The 15,596-nt window shown below is 59.8% G+C and overlaps 1 protein-coding gene across 5 annotated transcripts in view; it reads left to right on the top strand.

Annotated features, from left to right (window-relative positions):
* Positions 1–15,245, top strand: part of PPP1R37 (protein phosphatase 1 regulatory subunit 37) — a 41,116-nt gene extending 25,871 nt beyond the window's left edge. For 2 of the 5 annotated variants that reach the window (XM_081274467.1, XM_081274469.1), the window contains exons 2-13: positions 8,036–8,133; positions 9,302–9,347; positions 9,432–9,532; positions 10,224–10,343; positions 10,753–10,903; positions 11,042–11,197; positions 12,129–12,241; positions 12,881–13,022; positions 13,108–13,274; positions 13,377–14,103; positions 14,408–14,494; positions 14,572–15,245. In XM_081274467.1, the coding sequence (XP_081130593.1) occupies positions 8,036–8,133; positions 9,302–9,347; positions 9,432–9,532; positions 10,224–10,343; positions 10,753–10,903; positions 11,042–11,197; positions 12,129–12,241; positions 12,881–13,022; positions 13,108–13,274; positions 13,377–14,103; positions 14,408–14,490 (1,904 nt within the window). In that variant the 3' untranslated portion in view covers positions 14,491–14,494; positions 14,572–15,245. Of the gene's footprint in view, positions 1–8,035; positions 8,134–9,301; positions 9,348–9,431; positions 9,533–10,129; positions 10,344–10,752; positions 10,904–11,041; positions 11,198–12,128; positions 12,242–12,880; positions 13,023–13,107; positions 13,275–13,376; positions 14,104–14,407; positions 14,499–14,571 lie in introns of those variants that run through there. The other 3 variants (XM_081274468.1, XM_081274471.1, XM_081274470.1) reach the window with 3 other exon arrangements.
* Positions 15,246–15,596: the final 351 nt, after the last annotated feature.

Genomic DNA, 15,596 nt, shown 5'->3' with positions numbered 1-15,596 from the left:
TCTGCTGAGGCCGTGGCTGGCCCGCAATCCCGGAGCTCAGTGGAGAAAGGCGCGGCCCTGACAGCCGTCCCCGCGCCCGCCGTCGCATGTTGGGGAAGGCTGCATTTCCAGGCCTCCACAACCCATCTGTCCAGCCTGAGGCCAAGGTCCCAAGAACCTTGGGATGCCAAGGGAGGACAGGGACAGCCCTTAGTATGATCGTCTCTCTGCCATCTGCAGTATGCTTGGCCACAGAAGACCATAGGTGTCGCCAAGGCAGTCCCTCTTTGTGCAGGGGTGGTGGGCCGGACACGGCTGCTCCGCAGGATGACGATGTGAACTAGAGATGCAGTAATGGAGCATTCATCAGCATGCCCAGTAGGACTGGGGCTGAGTAGAGAGCCATCCGTGCAGCTCTGTGCTGGTAGCTGTAGAGCAGCTTCACAAATCGAGTACTTTCCTGGCCCGCCTCCCTCACCTCCTGTCGGTTCCTGGTCCGCTGGACCTTGGAGCAACGCCTCCCTAAACACAGGGCCTGGTCCGGTGGCCAGGCAGCAGCCGCTTTTCCTGTCCATTCACTCGGCCTGTCTTGGCTCCTTCTCTGCCTGGTCCCACACTGGGCAGTGTTGGAATCACAGCAAGAGACAGAGATGGGGAGGCCAGAGGGTGGGGCCTGCCTTGCCTTGTGGAGTCAGGGGGCACTCCCCAGAGGAGGGGACACCTGAGCCAAGAGTGGCCATCATGTCCCCTTGTCGGGTGGAGTGGCTGTGGTGGGCGTAGCCTGGCCTCAGCAGCTGAAGTGGGCAGTGCGGGGGCTCCCTGTGTCCCAGGCGCAGGGCTGAGCTCCAGAGATGTGCTGCTCATGCAGCGAGAAGCCAGGAAGCCAAGGCTGGGGGGCTGCAAGGTGGTGTGGCTGCAGCTGGAACCCAGGCCCAGCTCCACTTTTGGTGGCAGTTGTTATCGTGGGCAAGAGCTTAGACCTCTCTCCTGGGGGCCTGCCGCACCTGTCTTCGACTTCCCTTTTCAAGATTATATAATTAATACTTGTCTCCATTCCCTCTGCACAGAGTGACATGTGTCCAAGTGTCCTCCGTGCTGCCCCATCTGTCTCGGCCTCCCCTGGCACAGCAGCCCGCCCTCCTTCAGTGACCCTGGCCTGAAGTCATATTCGCCTCCTCCTTCCCCACCCTGCCCCACCCCGGTCCTCAGGGGTCCAAGTCCTGTTGACCACCCTCCTCTGGAAGCAGAGCCTTCTGGGTCGGCAGTTGTGGAAGCCTGGCCTCCTAGGACAGGCAGACATGGGGGCTGTGCGCGGGGGGGGGGGGGGGGGGGGCGTTTTGTTTTCTTCCTTTCTTTTTAAAGAAGTATTTTTTTTATAACTTTGTTTTTACAATTAATTTGCTTTTATGTGGTGCTGAGGATAGAACCCAGTGCCTCCGTGTGCTAGGCAAGCGTTCCCCCACTGAGCCCCAGCCCGGCCCAGTCGGGTTCTCTTCACTGACGTGGGAGCGTTTCGCATGGTAGTATCTGTATACATCTTGGCACTTAAAAGTTATAAAAGATGCAGAGAAAGGTAAGCTCCTCTCCTGCCCTATCAGTGTCCCTGGCTCACCTTGCAAAAAGCCGCCTAAATTCTTATGAGTGTGACAGCACGGAGACGTAATCCAAGGTGGCCGAGCCTAAGCTGTGGCCAGAGTTTGTGAATAAAAGCTGTATTCGAGCACACCCGTGCTCACTTCTTGCATGCCACCTGTGGCTGCTTTCCTTTTAAGGGAGACGTCTAGGGACTGAACCAGGAGTGCTCTATCACTGAGCCACATCCCAGCCCTTGTCACTTTTTATTTTGAGGCAAGGCCTGGCTAAGTTGCTGAGGTTGGCCTCAAACTTAAAATTCTCGTGCTTCGGCCTCCCAAGTAGCTGGAATTATAGTCACACGTCACCATGCCCTGCTTATGATTGTTTGCTTTTGGTAGAGCCTGTGTCCTGCAAAACCTAAACTCAGTGCCAAAAATGTGACCTGCATTGTGACTCTGTGCGTTTTAAAGTCAGGCCAGACCTCTGTCTTCCAGTCTCGACCCCCTTCCGCTTTCCATCTCTGAGTCTGCTCTGAAAAGAGGACACTAAAAGGCTGTCTCTCTGGTGGCCGGGACTGCCCAGCCTGCCTGTGACGTGAGCTCCTCCGCGTCCACAGTCCTGGCCCTGCCTTCCTGCCTCATGCTGCCTGTTTGCCACCAAATGGAAGGTCGGGGCTGGGGTGCACTGCCTGAAATGGAAGGGCCCCTCAGGAGTGCCACCTGGTGTGCCAGTCCCTGCAGCCTACCTGTTGGGTCACAACCAGGGCCTCCTCCAAGGCCTGCAGGAGAACCCCGCTCCTTAAGGAATCTTTGCACTGCTCCCAGTCCCAGTGACTCCTGACTCCTGAGCAGGAGGGAGAGGCCCACAGTCATCACCCCTCAGCCTCCACTGCTCCCCATCCTGTCCAGCAGCCTCCTGGTCCCTGGATCTGCCCCCTCGCTACCACAATCACTCCCACCCCAGGAATTGTTCCCTGCCAGTCTGCCTCCGTATCCCTGAAGCTTCGCAGGGACACCCTCGGGGCCTGTCCAGGTCCTGGAGCGCCTTCTGAGTAAGTGTGCAAAGCTGCGCCCAGGGCTGGGCTTCTGGGACGCCCCCCTCCTTCACCGGCTCCTCCTGCTCCTTCTTTTTCCAGAATAGTGAAGCAGCGCCTGCTCTGCAGAGCTGCGGTATCCTGGGTGTGTTTGCTCTCAGATCACTTAGCCTGGCCCTAGCTGGGACCTCCTGACTCTGTACTCTCTTGAACCCAGCTGCCAGAGGCACCCTTCGCACGGGGGCCCCTGGTGTGGGAAAGCTATTCTGGCCGGGGACAGCGTGCCTGGTCTGAGCGTTCTACTCTGGGCCTGTGCGGGTGCCCTTCCACTCCTACACCCGCGCTGCTTCCTGGTGGTGTGACTCCACCGGCTTCGGGCTGGCAAGGATGGCTTGAGCCACAGCAGCCCCTGTCCTCGCATCTCAAGGGTGCCACCTCACCTGCGTGAGCACATGTAAGAGCCACCTAACACCTGACACCCAGCATCAGGCATCTTTCTCTCCCTTTGTGACAACCCCTGTAGAGGGAAGCAGCCCTCTTGGCCCTTAGCCTGCCCCTGGGAGGCTGCAGTAGCTTCCGGTGGGCTGCAGAGACCCAGCTGCAGCAAAGGCTGTCTTGCCTGGATCTCGGCCCTGAGAGTCTGGGGCTCCCAGCAGCCTGCCTGCTCCTTGGGCCAGTCGGGGTGGCGCAGCTCAGCTTCAGTTTCAGAGCAAGACAGGCCTGGGAGTGTGTTCCAGTCCCGCCACTCCTGGCTCTGTGACTTGGGTGGACATCTCGCCCTCTGGTGCTCTCCCCGACGACAAATGGAGATATAATTAGGCCATCCCGTGGGGCATCGGAACCGGCTGGCCAAGCCTGTGTGCAGGCAGTGCTTGGCATTGGCCTCACCAGGGCCAGTTCCCAGGACTCGACGCGGCTGCCCCATCATCTTATTTTCCAGCTGTGTCTCCTGCTGGCCAAGCCAGCGCTGTGTTGGGTGCCAGCTACTTCTCAGTGCCCTCATGCCCCTTATCTTCTGAGACTCCACAGACATCCCTTTCAGAGAGGAAGAGGTCACTGTGATCACTTGTCACACTCTTGGCAGGCAAGGCTCCGAACCTGGGTCTCACTGTAAGCCGTTCCCTCTGTGATTCCATCCCCAGCACATGCTTTTGAACACGCACACACCCGCCCTCCCCTCCTGGTAACCGCTTCAGCTCCAGCCCCGGCTCCAGTTGGAGCAGAACATTGGACTCAGGGCACACGCCCAAGGCCTGCCCCTTGAATGCGTGGACTTGCACAACTTGCCTTTACCGTGCCAGTGAGTGCCAGCCTCCCGTGTGTTTGGTTGTTCAGCATATGCTTTGGGGGCCTGTCCCCGAGTTAGTGGAGAGCAGGAGCTGCCTCCTGGGGGGCAGAAACTAGTGGGAGGCTGCGGGGCTGTGTGAGCACCTGCGGGTCTGCAGAGTGCCCCCCGGCAGGCCCTTGAGCTGCTGGTGCACACACGAGGGCCATCGCACCCCAGGCCAGCTCCTAGCTGCAGGCTGCTTGCCCCGTGACCTTGGGCAAGCCATTGAGCCTCTGCTCTGAAGTGGAAATGAGGAGTACTCACTGCACGGAAGTGTTCCCAAAATTGACATGCGTGTTTGCTCAGGGTGGTGCCTGGCATGGCACAGGTGCCATACAAATAAATGCCACCTCTGCATCTCTGCTGTGCCTGTGCTGCTGTCTCTATCTTCAGTTTTTCTCTCATTATTTTGCTTCTTAGTTTGAATATATTCAGCCTCATTTGTAAGTGACAGCAAGTGTGGAGTTTTGTTTTGATGTGCCAGTCTCTGCTTTTTTTTTGGTTCTGGGGTTGACCCAGGGGAGCTCTACCTCTGAACGGCACCCCACCCCTTTTATTTTGAGACAGGGTCTCGCTGCGTGCCATCCTGCCGTCTTAGTCTCCCAAGTCACTGGGATCACAGGTGCGCCCCGCAGCACCTACCCAGCTGCCAGTTCGTTCTTAATCTAGGCATAAATGCTCATAAATAAATATTAATCTCGTCATTCCCAAGCCACCGAAAACACTGCCCCATCTGTCCACTGGTGATGTGTCACGCCTTGAGACGTGCTGGGGACACTGTCAAGGGTGGGGGGTGCTGGCTGCCAGAGCGTGGGCTGCAGTGGGCCAGCTCTGAGCCCTAACCTGTTTTTCATGGGGTCTGTCCCTGACCTGAAGTGTGTCTCTGTCTTAGAGAAAATTGACAAGAAGCAGTTGACGTTCTTTTTTTTTTTTTTTTTTTGAGCAGTGGTCATTCTTGTGTCCGAGAGTTACCAAGTTTCTCTGGGGCCTCCTTTCCAACCTCCTCTGAGGATTCATAGTCCTTTCCACCCCTCAGCTCAGTTTCCCTTCCTGAAAGGGAGGAGCCACAAGTGCTCTCCCTGGGCCCAGGCTCTGGCAGTGACAGTGATTCTTGTGCGATTGAACCTGGTTTTTTGAAATAGGGACACACTGAATTGCCCAGCATTGCCTCGAACATGCGATCCTCCTGCCTCAGCCTCCTGAATAGTTGCCGTTTCAGGCATGTGCCGGCATACCTGGCAACAAGGGTTTTGATATCTACCCTAAGACCCAGTGCCAGGGAGATAGTGGTGACCAAGACAGCCTGGGCCTCTCCTCCCCAAAGAGTGACACCCCAGTGGACAGACCTGGGATCCTGGATCTCAGGGGACTGAAGGAGCCAGATGGGGAGCTGAGGCAGCCTAAGCTATAGGTGGGCCTTCCTGGAGGAGGGGCCATTGGACCTACACACCTAAAGGACCTGTAACAGTTCCAGAGTTTGTTTATGAGTCTTATTCCTGTAGACCCTGCAGGAGTGGAGACGTGCTAGTGAGGCCATATTAGTCCATCCAGATAGCCCATCTGATTTTACCAAGCCAGCCCTGGGCCAGGGGGCTTTTTTTTTTTTTTTTTTTTTTAAGTGGTGTCAGGGATTGAACCTGGGGCCTCATACATGCAAAGCAAGCATTCTGCTACTGAGCTGCATCTTTTTTTTTTTTTTTTAAGATGTTGATAGGTCTTTATTTATTTGTTTGTTTATTTGTTTATTTATTTATATGTGGTGGTGAGAGTCGAACCTAGTGCCTCACACATGCCAGACAGGTGCGCTACTGCTCAGCCCTAGCCCATGCATGTCCTTCTTAATTTATTTTTATTTTTCCAACTCTGGCCTCAAACTTGGAATCCTGTCTCAGCCCCCCAAGTAGCTGGATTTACAGGTGTGTGCCACTGAACCTGGAGACTTGGAGGCCCTTTAAAGCAAGTCTGTCTACAGTCTTGATTCTCACCCTGGTGTCCACTAAATCCTGTGGCCCCTACTTCAATCTTTAAAAGATAAAATATCAAATGTGATTACAAAGGATGCAAGTTAGCTCAGCTCACCTCTTAAAATTGCATCTAGGTCTGGAATGGCAGCACACTCCTGTAATCCCAGCAATTCGGGAGGCTGAGGCAGGAGAATCGCAAGTGCCAGGCCAGCCTTAGGAAGTTAGCAAGACCCTGTCTTAGAATTTAAAAAAATAAAAAGGGTTGGGATATAGCTCAGTGGTAAAGATCCCCTAGGTTCAATCTCCAACACCGGAGAGAGAAGTTGTTCTCTAGTATTTACGCTTTTCCTCATGGACACACAAAATGATGGTTGGTAGCAGCAGCTCTAATGGCTTCTGTTTTCAGAGCAGTTATGTGCATTCAAAATCTGCAGTGACTTATGTACACACATCTGTCATTTCTTTTAATGACAAGATGGCAGTATCTGTCAAGCACTATTCATTTTCTTTCCTGTATTGACCTATGTTAATAAGAAGGTAGAAGAAAATGCTCCATTTCAGTTTAGTGAAAATAAAGAGGTCATTTCTCGGGCTGGGGCTGTAGCTTAGTGGCAGAGCGCTTGCCTAGCATGCGTGAGGCACTGGGTTCGATCCTCAGCACCACATAAAAATTCTACAACTACAAAAAAGGGGGGTCATTTTCCCACCTCAAGTTCAAGGCCACCAGTTGGTCAAGACCAAGGCTGGAGTGGCTGCTGAGTCCAGAGTGCTGCCTTCCCAGCAGGGCCGGTTTCTGGGCCACAAGCACGTGGGTCTTTGTCAGAGAGCTGCCCCACAGTCTGCAGGCGGGGCAGCCAGCACCTAGGAAGCTTCTGGTCACCTGCAGCTGCTCCCGGCTCCAGCCCATCTGTCGCCGCCTCTCGCCCACCCCACACCAGCAGCTCAGCACCCCAGCAGCTCAGCACCCCAGCGCCACCCTAGACTGCGGCAAGGGTTCTGGGCCAAGCGCCAGACTCGCCTTGTCCAGCTGCCTGGCCCCAGGGAGGCGACTTCTCACCTTGCACTATGGTTTCCTCCCCCAGAATATGGAGCAGTGCTGCGTGAGACCAGGAGTGCTGGCCCTGGTCTAGAGGGTGGCCAGAGGGGGGAACCTCATGGAGATGGCAACTGGGAGCTCCCTGGGGTCCAGGAGCCAGAGCAGAGGGCAGCAGGATGGGGGTGGCGCAAGGAAGCCTGCTGAGAGCCCTCTTCTGGCCTATTCCCCACCTGCCTGTGTGCCCACTCTGCTCCGCCACCTGAGATCTCCAGAGAGGCCTGGCCGTCTCCCTCCCCTGCTCATAGCCTTTCCTTCCCACTCTCCTTGGTCACCCAACAACACACCCCAGCAGCCAGACACTGAGGACAAATACCAGCCGATGGATGTGGCTGCGGCAGGGCAGCCGTGATGCCCCTTGAGCAGGAGCCAGGAACGGGCTCAGCGGGAAGCCGGCTGAGAAAGGCCACGCAGTGTTTGATTTCATTTTTATGAAACGTCCAGAAAAGACCAGTCTGGGCCTATGGAAAGGACACGGTGGGCTTCCCGGAGCGGGAACGTGCAGCCGTGGGGTTTGGCTCAGCCTGTAACGTGCTGCCGGGGCCACGTGGCCTTCGCCCCGCGAGCTGTGGCTGTGCCAGGTGTTGTGGGAAGCGGAGTCCGTGAGGCACCAGGCGTTGCGTTTTGGAGCTGAGCTCAAGTCCAGCCCTGCTGTGTAGTTTTATGGGAGGCTCTTGTCTCTGAGCTTGGTTTCCCTCCTCATAGGGTGGAAATGAACCTTCCTCCCTCTGTCAGAAAGCAGCAGTGAATATCTGCTCTGAACCTGGCCCTGTGTTGAGCAGTGTTGGGGACATGGTGGTGACCTAGATGGCACAGCCCTGTCCTCTGGGGCTCTCAGTGGAGCGGGGAGACAGCCAGTCAGAGAGGAGTAGGTGCCCAGAAGCCCAGCACTAAGCCCAGTGCAGGCAGCACTGACTTGTTGTGGGGGTGTCCTGCAGTGGCCCTGAAGGGCCTTGTTTTGGGGGTGTTCTGCAGTGGCCCTGAAGGGCCTGGAGGGAAGGCTGGGCTTGGGTGCTATAGGTGGGGCAGGGCAGGGGAGTCACAGGTCGCCCCTCTGCCTGCAGCCCAGAACGTGACAGTGGACGAGGTGATCGGCGCCTACAGGCAGGCCTGCCAGAAGCTGAACTGCAGGCAGGTCCCCAAGCTCCTCAGGCAGCTGCAGGTACGGAGGGGTTGCTCCCTGGGGTCCCTGGCTCTCCCAGCTGGCCACCCACCCAGGGCCTGTGAGCGGAACTTTGGAAATCCTCTTCGGTTGTAAAGTTGACCAGGCTCTCCTGGGTGCCCCAGCAGCCTGGGACGGATCATCAGGGGAGAAATTCCAGCATTTGTCAGCCCCCAGAGAAATTGTGGTCCCCAGGGAAAAGCCATGTATGCAATCCTCGTATATCCACTGATTTTTTTAAAAAAATTAAAATGCAGATATAAAAGGCCAAGTCCACTTCTCATTTCTTGCCGAGTCTCCCCAGGAGGCCCCGCTGTCACAGTCCTCTGGCCTGTTCTGCACGTATGTAAGAGACTGGGTTATTGGTTCAGAAGGACACAGGCTCAAGGGACTGGTCTGTGTCTATGCAGATGGGGTCTCCCGGGCACCCTCCTGGCTCACCCAGCCTGGCCACATTGCTAAAGCCCTGCCTTCTGCCCTCTCCCTGGATGAGTCCCTCCAGGGGGTTCCAAGGTCACCTGTTTCTAGGCTGCTGCTCCCACAGCCAGCTCTGCGGAGCGCAGCCTCTGTGTGTGGGTGGGGAGGTTCTGTAGGAATTCCAGAAATGAGTGCTGCTCAGCCCAGGGGAAGAGGGCCACGCGGCGTGGCTGCAGGGCGTAGGGGCAGCCTGGTGATGTTGGCAAGGCAGGCCTTAGCCTCTCACTCCTGGACGTCCTCACGCTGCCTGTTCCTTGAGTGACAGGCGGGAAGCCAGAAAACAGAACCAGGGGACATGGGAGAGCTCAGCCGGCGGGGGCTGGAAGGACGCCCTGTCTGCCGCCTTCCTGGGCTCCTGCCTCACCCCGTGTGTGGTCTTCCCTCAGCCTGGACCCCACATGAGATGCCCAGGGCCGCTCCCCCAACTGGTGGAGAGGGGCTGGGGCCAGGCCAGTCCTCAGCGACCCCCCACCCCACAGAGCTCCTCCTACTCTCAGGGGCGCATACCCCAGTTCCAGCCCTGGGGCATTCTGGGGGACTTTGTTCAGCCACCCTCCCCCAGTCCTGCCCTGGCACACTGCCTCACCCCAGGACAGCAGAGCTGATGAAACTCCAGCCGCCCCACTGTTGGCCCAGGCTGGGGGTCTTGGGGGTCTTTCCGCTCTGACCAGAGCCCACTCTGCTCTCTTAGGAGTTCAAGGACCTCGAGCACCGCATCGACTGCCTGGACCTGAAAGGTGTGTGTGGAGGCTGGGAGCCGCCGGTGGGGGGCCTACGAGGTGGCGCATGGTCTCCTACTCAGGGCCGCTGCCTTCTTCCAGGGGAGAAGCTTGACTACAAGACCTGTGAGGCCCTGGAAGAAGTCTTCAAGAGGCTGCAGTTCAAGGTCGTGGACCTGGAGCAGACCAACCTGGATGAAGACGTGAGCAGTCCCCCCGCCACACACACACACACCCACAGCTCCCTCGGTTCCCAGGCCCCTTTGAGGCCTCTGCGCAGACCCAGCATGAGATGGCACACTAGACCAAGGCCAGGGCTGGGGCAAGAGCAGGGCCTCTTGAAGAACAAGAAGGAGACATCAGTGTGACTCAGTGGGCAGGGGCATGATGGGAAGCTTGCAGAGCTGGCGAGAGCAGCTCCATGACCTCTGATACCTTTTGAGAAGTTTGTCCTGGAGGTCGCAGTGTGCAGGGCTGGGATCATTTGGAAAACTTCTTCCCACAAGGGGCAGACTAGGAAGTCCCCAGACCAAGGAGCTGAGGGACACGGTGACCCTGCGGAGGGATGCTGTGGGGAGGCAAGAACCAAGAACCAAGGCCAAGGCCTGTCCTGGTCACCTAGCACATGAGTCAGGATTCTCAGTGACAGAAAACAGGCTGACTCCAGCAGAAAAGAGAAGGGGCGGTGCTCGAGCCAGAGGGGCAGCCTGCAGCCTGCTCTGCACATGGCCGGCTCAGAAGTGGGTGCCCTGGGTGGACACCATGTCTGTCCTTCTCACCGGAGGCTCATTCCTGCCTAGAACCTCTCCTGTCGCTGACAGATCCTGTGGTAAGGCTCACTTGCCTCCCCGGGGCCACCTCTCCCTGAAGCCAAGGCCCCGTCTCTGCCTGCAGGGTGCCTCTGCCCTCTTCGACATGATCGAGTACTACGAGTCGGCGACCCACCTCAACATCTCCTTCAACAAGCACATCGGCACCCGGGGCTGGCAGGCTGCGGCCCACATGATGCGTAAGGTGGGTGCCTCCTGCCCAGCCACTTCAGGGTGGAGGACATGCAGACACAGAAGGCAGTCCCTCTGGCCCTGAGTCTGTGAGCCCTTAGGGCCTAGGCCAGTAGGAAACAGTGCCCAGAGGCACCCTGCAGCCAGGTCCACCCTCCTCCCCCTCTCCCACCATCTTCACTTCTTCCTGATCTAATCCCTGAGCTGTGACTGGTCACCAACCCCAGTTCAGTCATGTGTGGGAAGCTGGGTCCAGAGAGGGAGGGCACGGGACTGTCCAGGAGGCTCCACCACAGGGATCTGGGAGTGTGCCCACGGAACCCCAGGCTGAGCTTTCCCCGCCAGCTGTGCAACAACCAGATGGCAGCTGTGCCTTGCCGCTCACTGAGGTGGGGGAGGCCTGACCCTGCCCCACCCCCCAGACGAGCTGCCTGCAGTACCTGGACGCCCGCAGCACACCCCTGCTGGACCACTCGGCGCCCTTCGTGGCCCGTGCCCTGCGCATCCGCAGCAGCCTTGCAGTGCTGCACCTGGAGAACGCCAGCCTTTCGGGGCGGCCCCTCATGCTGCTCGGTGAGCCTAGGCCCCAGGAGGACAAGTGGGGACCTCAGCCTGCTGCTGAGCGGGAACTGTTAGTGGGGTCTCTTGGGCAGCGCCCCCCCCCCCAGGAGGTGGCCTAGCCGGTCACCTACCCCACACCCGCTCCCCCAGCCACAGCCCTGAAGATGAACGTGAACCTGCGGGAGCTGTACCTGGCGGACAACAAGCTCAATGGCCTGCAGGACTCGGCACAGCTGGGCAACCTGCTCAAGTTCAACTGCTCCCTGCAGATCTTGGACCTCCGCAACAACCACGTGCTGGACTCAGGTGTGTGGGGGTCACCCAGCACCTGTTCTGTACCCCACCCTGGGCTCGTGGTGCTGGGGGCATGGATGTAGCTGAGGGAGCCCAGAGGGGTGTCTGACCCAGCGTGGAGTGCAGAGGGCATCTGGAGGGCAGGACAGCTCAGCGTGCACCTGGGGGCATGGTGAGGCGTGGGGTGAGCCGCTGAAGCAGTGATCTGCAGAGGGCATGAGGGAGGCGAGCCACCCAGGTCAGCTGGAGGCTGGGAGATGGCACGAGGAGGACCCGCCACAGAGGGGGCTTCTGGGCAATGATCGGGACGCTGTACACCGAGCCGAGCTGGCCTCTTCTACAACCTTGGAAAAGGGGCAGAGGGACTTGCCAGTGCAGTGGCCCGCAGTGGAAGTAGCTGAGGGGTTTGGGGACCACGGTGCGCTCCCTGGGGTGAAGGCGTGTGGTATTGGTGACCTTGGCTCCCCTCTGCCAACAGCTGGGAGGAGAGGAAGAGGTACCATGAGCAGAGGGGCCCTGGAGGAGGAGGGGCTGCTACATGGCATGATGGAGCAGTGTCCCCAGGCGCCTGTCAAGAGGGATGGTGGGCAGTGGGGGACCAGAGGCCAGGGTCTGCACTGCATGGCAGGCCACACCCCAGCAGTGCTCCTGCTGTTCTGGCTTTCAGCTCAGAGCTGGAGACGAGGCAGAGAGGAGGCACGTGAGCCAAGTGCCCAGGCTGCAGTTCATGACTGGCTCCTGAGCTGGGGATGTTCTCATTTGAGCAAAGACCAGAAGCAGCTGGTGGGGGACATGGATCGAGGAGCTGACTGCCAGGCCAAGGGAGGCCACAAGGCCAGAGCCTGTGGGGCCAGGCAGGCAGGATCCAAGCAGAGGGTCCCACGCACGTGTCCCTGGAATGTGCAGGGGCCACAGACAGGGTTCTGACTCAAGCCTCCCCCAGGTCTGGCCTACATCTGCGAGGGCCTCAAGGAGCAGAGGAAGGGCCTAGTGACCCTGGTGCTGTGGAACAACCAGCTCACGCACACTGGCATGGCCTTCTTGGGCATGACGCTGGTGAGTGGGCCCGGGAAACTGGAGGGGTATCTTGGTCGCTGCCACCGTCGTCTCCCAGCCGGGCTGCTGTGGACTTGCTCTTCCTGCAGGCATGGGCCCTGTTTTGCCAGCAGCCTGCGGGCCCCATGCCACTCTCCTCAGTTGCCCTCTTCACCCGGTGTGATGGGGTGGGGGGGTGTGCTTTGCACACGCTGCAGACGTTTTGCTTAAGCGTTGTATTTTTGGAAGCCTTCAGCGAGGTTTCCGTCTTGTGTTATGTACCATGCATGGCCAGCCGAGTGGGCACTAGGGCTCTGAGGGCGAGCACTGGCTGCCCAGTGCTGGGGTCAGCTTCCCCCCCCCGCTGGAAGGCTGTCCTCAGACCTAAGGACACTCGAGGGCCAGTCCAGCCTCACCATGGAGCGGGCCAGGCTGTTGAGGGGTGGGGACCAGTGGGATGCTATAATGGACGGCCATAGCGTTAGAATGGACGGCCATAGCACTGAGGGAGATTTCGCGTGCACAGGGGCGCAACTGCTCCAGGAGTGAGCAGGTCAGGGCGCCAGTGCTTGGCCCCGTGCTCCTGGGCTCCGGTCTTTCTCTGGCGTCTTTAATGACCCGTCCTCTGGGCCTTGGCTCACCACCCCTGCCCTCCCGCAGCCACACACACAGAGCCTGGAGACACTGAACCTGGGCCACAACCCCATCGGAAACGAGGGTGTGCGCAACCTCAAAAATGGGCTCATCAGCAACCGCAGCGTGCTGCGCCTCGGCCTGGCCTCCACCAAGCTCACCTGCGAGGGTAGGGTGCGGGGCAGGGCCAGTGGGCTCGGCAGGGCGGCCAGCGGGCGTGGGGCCCATGGCCAGCCCTGCGGTCCCCCCCCCAGGCGCGGTGGCGGTAGCAGAGTTCATCGCCGAGAGCCCCCGCCTCCTGAGACTGGACCTTCGGGAGAACGAGATCAAGACGGGCGGGCTCATGGCACTGTCGTTGGCCCTCAAGGTGAACCACTCCCTGCTGCGCCTGGACCTTGACCGAGAGCCCAAGAAGGAAGCGGTGAGTGGGGCTCCACCTGCTGCCCGTGGGGACGGGGAGGCCACTGTGGGTGTGGGCAGTGGGCAGCCTAGAGCCGAGCTCTAGCCAGGCCCCACGCCACAGGTGAAGAGCTTCATGGAGACGCAGAAGGCGCTGCTGGCCGAGATCCAGAGCGGCTGCGGGCGCAACTTCGAGCTGGCACGAGAGCAGGAGAAGGAGCAGCAGCTGCAGCCGTCGGCCTCCATGCCCGAGATCACCGTCACCGGGCCCCAGCCCCTTGAGGAGCCCGGAGACATGCCTGCTGCCGGGGCACAGAATGGGGCCCCGGGCACCGGACCCAGCCCAGACTCAGACTCAGACTCCGCCTCTGACGGGGAGGAGGAGGACAGGCAGAGGGAGGAGGCCAGCGGTGGCCAGAGGCCCTCGGCCCCCTGCCCTGCTCTGGTGCCCCCCACGGACTCCTTGGGCCCTGGGGACAGGAGCCCCCCAAGCAGCCCCTCCTCCCCCACTGAGCAACGTATTTCTGTGACCAGCCCAGGCCGGGGTCACAAGGTGTTTGTGGTGACCCGGGTGGAGAGTCCACCGGAAAGGGCAGAGCCTCCTGCTCCCCCAACCTTGGTCTCCCTGCCCTCCTCACCTCCACCTTTCCCACCTGCCTCACCGACCCTACCACCAGCTGAGGCCACTGGCACCCAGGACCCAGGGTCGTCTGATCCTCAGCCCCAGCTGGAGCTGCCTCAGTCAGGGCCACCACTGCCCAACGGCCTGAAGCCTGAGTTTGCCCTCGCACTGCCCCCAGAGCCACCCCCGGGGCCTGAGGCCAAGGGGGGCAGCTGCAGCCTGGAACATGGTGAGAGGGGCTCAGGGGCAGGGTGACCAGGGGCCCCAGGGTACCGAGCGTGACCCCAGGCCAGCACCTGCCTTGGTGGGCCTATGTCCCCTTCTTTAAAATGGCCCAGCCAGGGCAGGACGAGTGGGTTTTGTTTGGTCAGTGGCTCTTGTCCTGTGTCCCTGGGGTCCTGGGAGCTCTTCCCAGGGTGGGAGCATGTGAGGTCTGTGGCCTTCAGTGCACCTGCTGGCCCTGGGTCTGGCTGGGCAGGACCGGGCCAGGCGAGCGCACCCCCCACGCCCACCTGACACGCTGCCGCCCACAGAGCTGCGCCGCCCCCAGGACGAGAAGAAGCTGGAGGAGATGCTTCTGGAGGCCAGTCAGGAGGCCACACAGGAGACACTGTGACACTGTAGGTGGGCGAGGACCTCCGGGAGCTGGGGAGGGTGACGGAGCCCTGCCCTGACTGCCCCGTCTCTGCTCCCCCAGTTCCTTTTTCCCGTTGGGTCTTCGATGAGCCGAGACCAGAGCCGTGAGAGCCTGCCCACCCCACCCGGCCTTCCCGAGACCAGGACGCTGGGTGGGCACCCGAGGCCCCGCCTCGGCAACACTACCAGTGGTGCAGGAGCTGCGGAGGTGGCTCCCACCTGACTTCAGCACTTCTATTTATATGTCTGCCACTCAGAGACTCGGGGCTGGGGTGGATGGGAAGAGGAAGAGGAGGTCTCCAGGGACATCAGGCCACAAGGCCACTCAGGAGTGTCCACTTGGCCAGGCCTGCCCTATTAAGGGCAGGAGTTCAGGGTGGTGGTGGGATGGCCCCCGTTGGTCCAGAACAGGACCAAGCGGTGGCACGGGAGGGGCGGTGAGCCGAGGTGATGGTGGTGGAAATTCCTAGAAGCCCCAGGTGGGGTGTGGGTGGGGCTGGGTGCAGAGGGTCAGAGCTTTCTCTTAAGTGCAATAAATCTATCAGGGAGCTGGGGCAGCGGCAGCATGGGTTCTGGGGACCTGCTGCCCAAGCCACTTGAGGCTGCGCCCTGGGAGGCACTACAAGCGTGGGCAGGTGGCGGGTGCGGGCAAGGCGGGTGGGGCTGGGAAGGCCCCTCCTGTTGGTGCAGCTCTGTTCACACCTTTTCTAATAAACTGGGGCTGGGTTCACCGTTCGCCCCTCTGGCTTGACTGTGCGCCCCCTGCTGGGGTGAGCAGGGCTCCTGGTTACGGAGCAGCTGCTGGGTCAGGTGCCAGGGGTCCCCACTGAGGAAAACCAGGGGGCTGACAGGCCACAGCATGCCTTCCCACTCCACCCACCCCTTCCTGTGTGTTCCACGGGGGGCGCAGCGCAGCCCGCCCTGTCCAGCTAGGTGGTGTGCACCTTTCCTTTGGGGGAACAAGCCCCGAGTAGCCACCAGCTCTAGGTCTAGTCAGGGTGCTGCCTAAGGGGCTTGGGTGCAGAAGCCTCTGCCTGGTCACCAGTGGCTCAGAGAGCCTGCTCCTGTCACCTGCAGTGGGAAGGG

Source organism: Spermophilus citellus (assembly GCF_964194105.1).
Source record: "Spermophilus citellus genome assembly, chromosome: 18".
NCBI lineage: Eukaryota > Metazoa > Chordata > Mammalia > Rodentia > Sciuridae > Spermophilus > Spermophilus citellus.
Note: the sequence above shows the minus strand (reverse complement) of the source record. Positions and strands in the feature narration are given on the sequence as shown.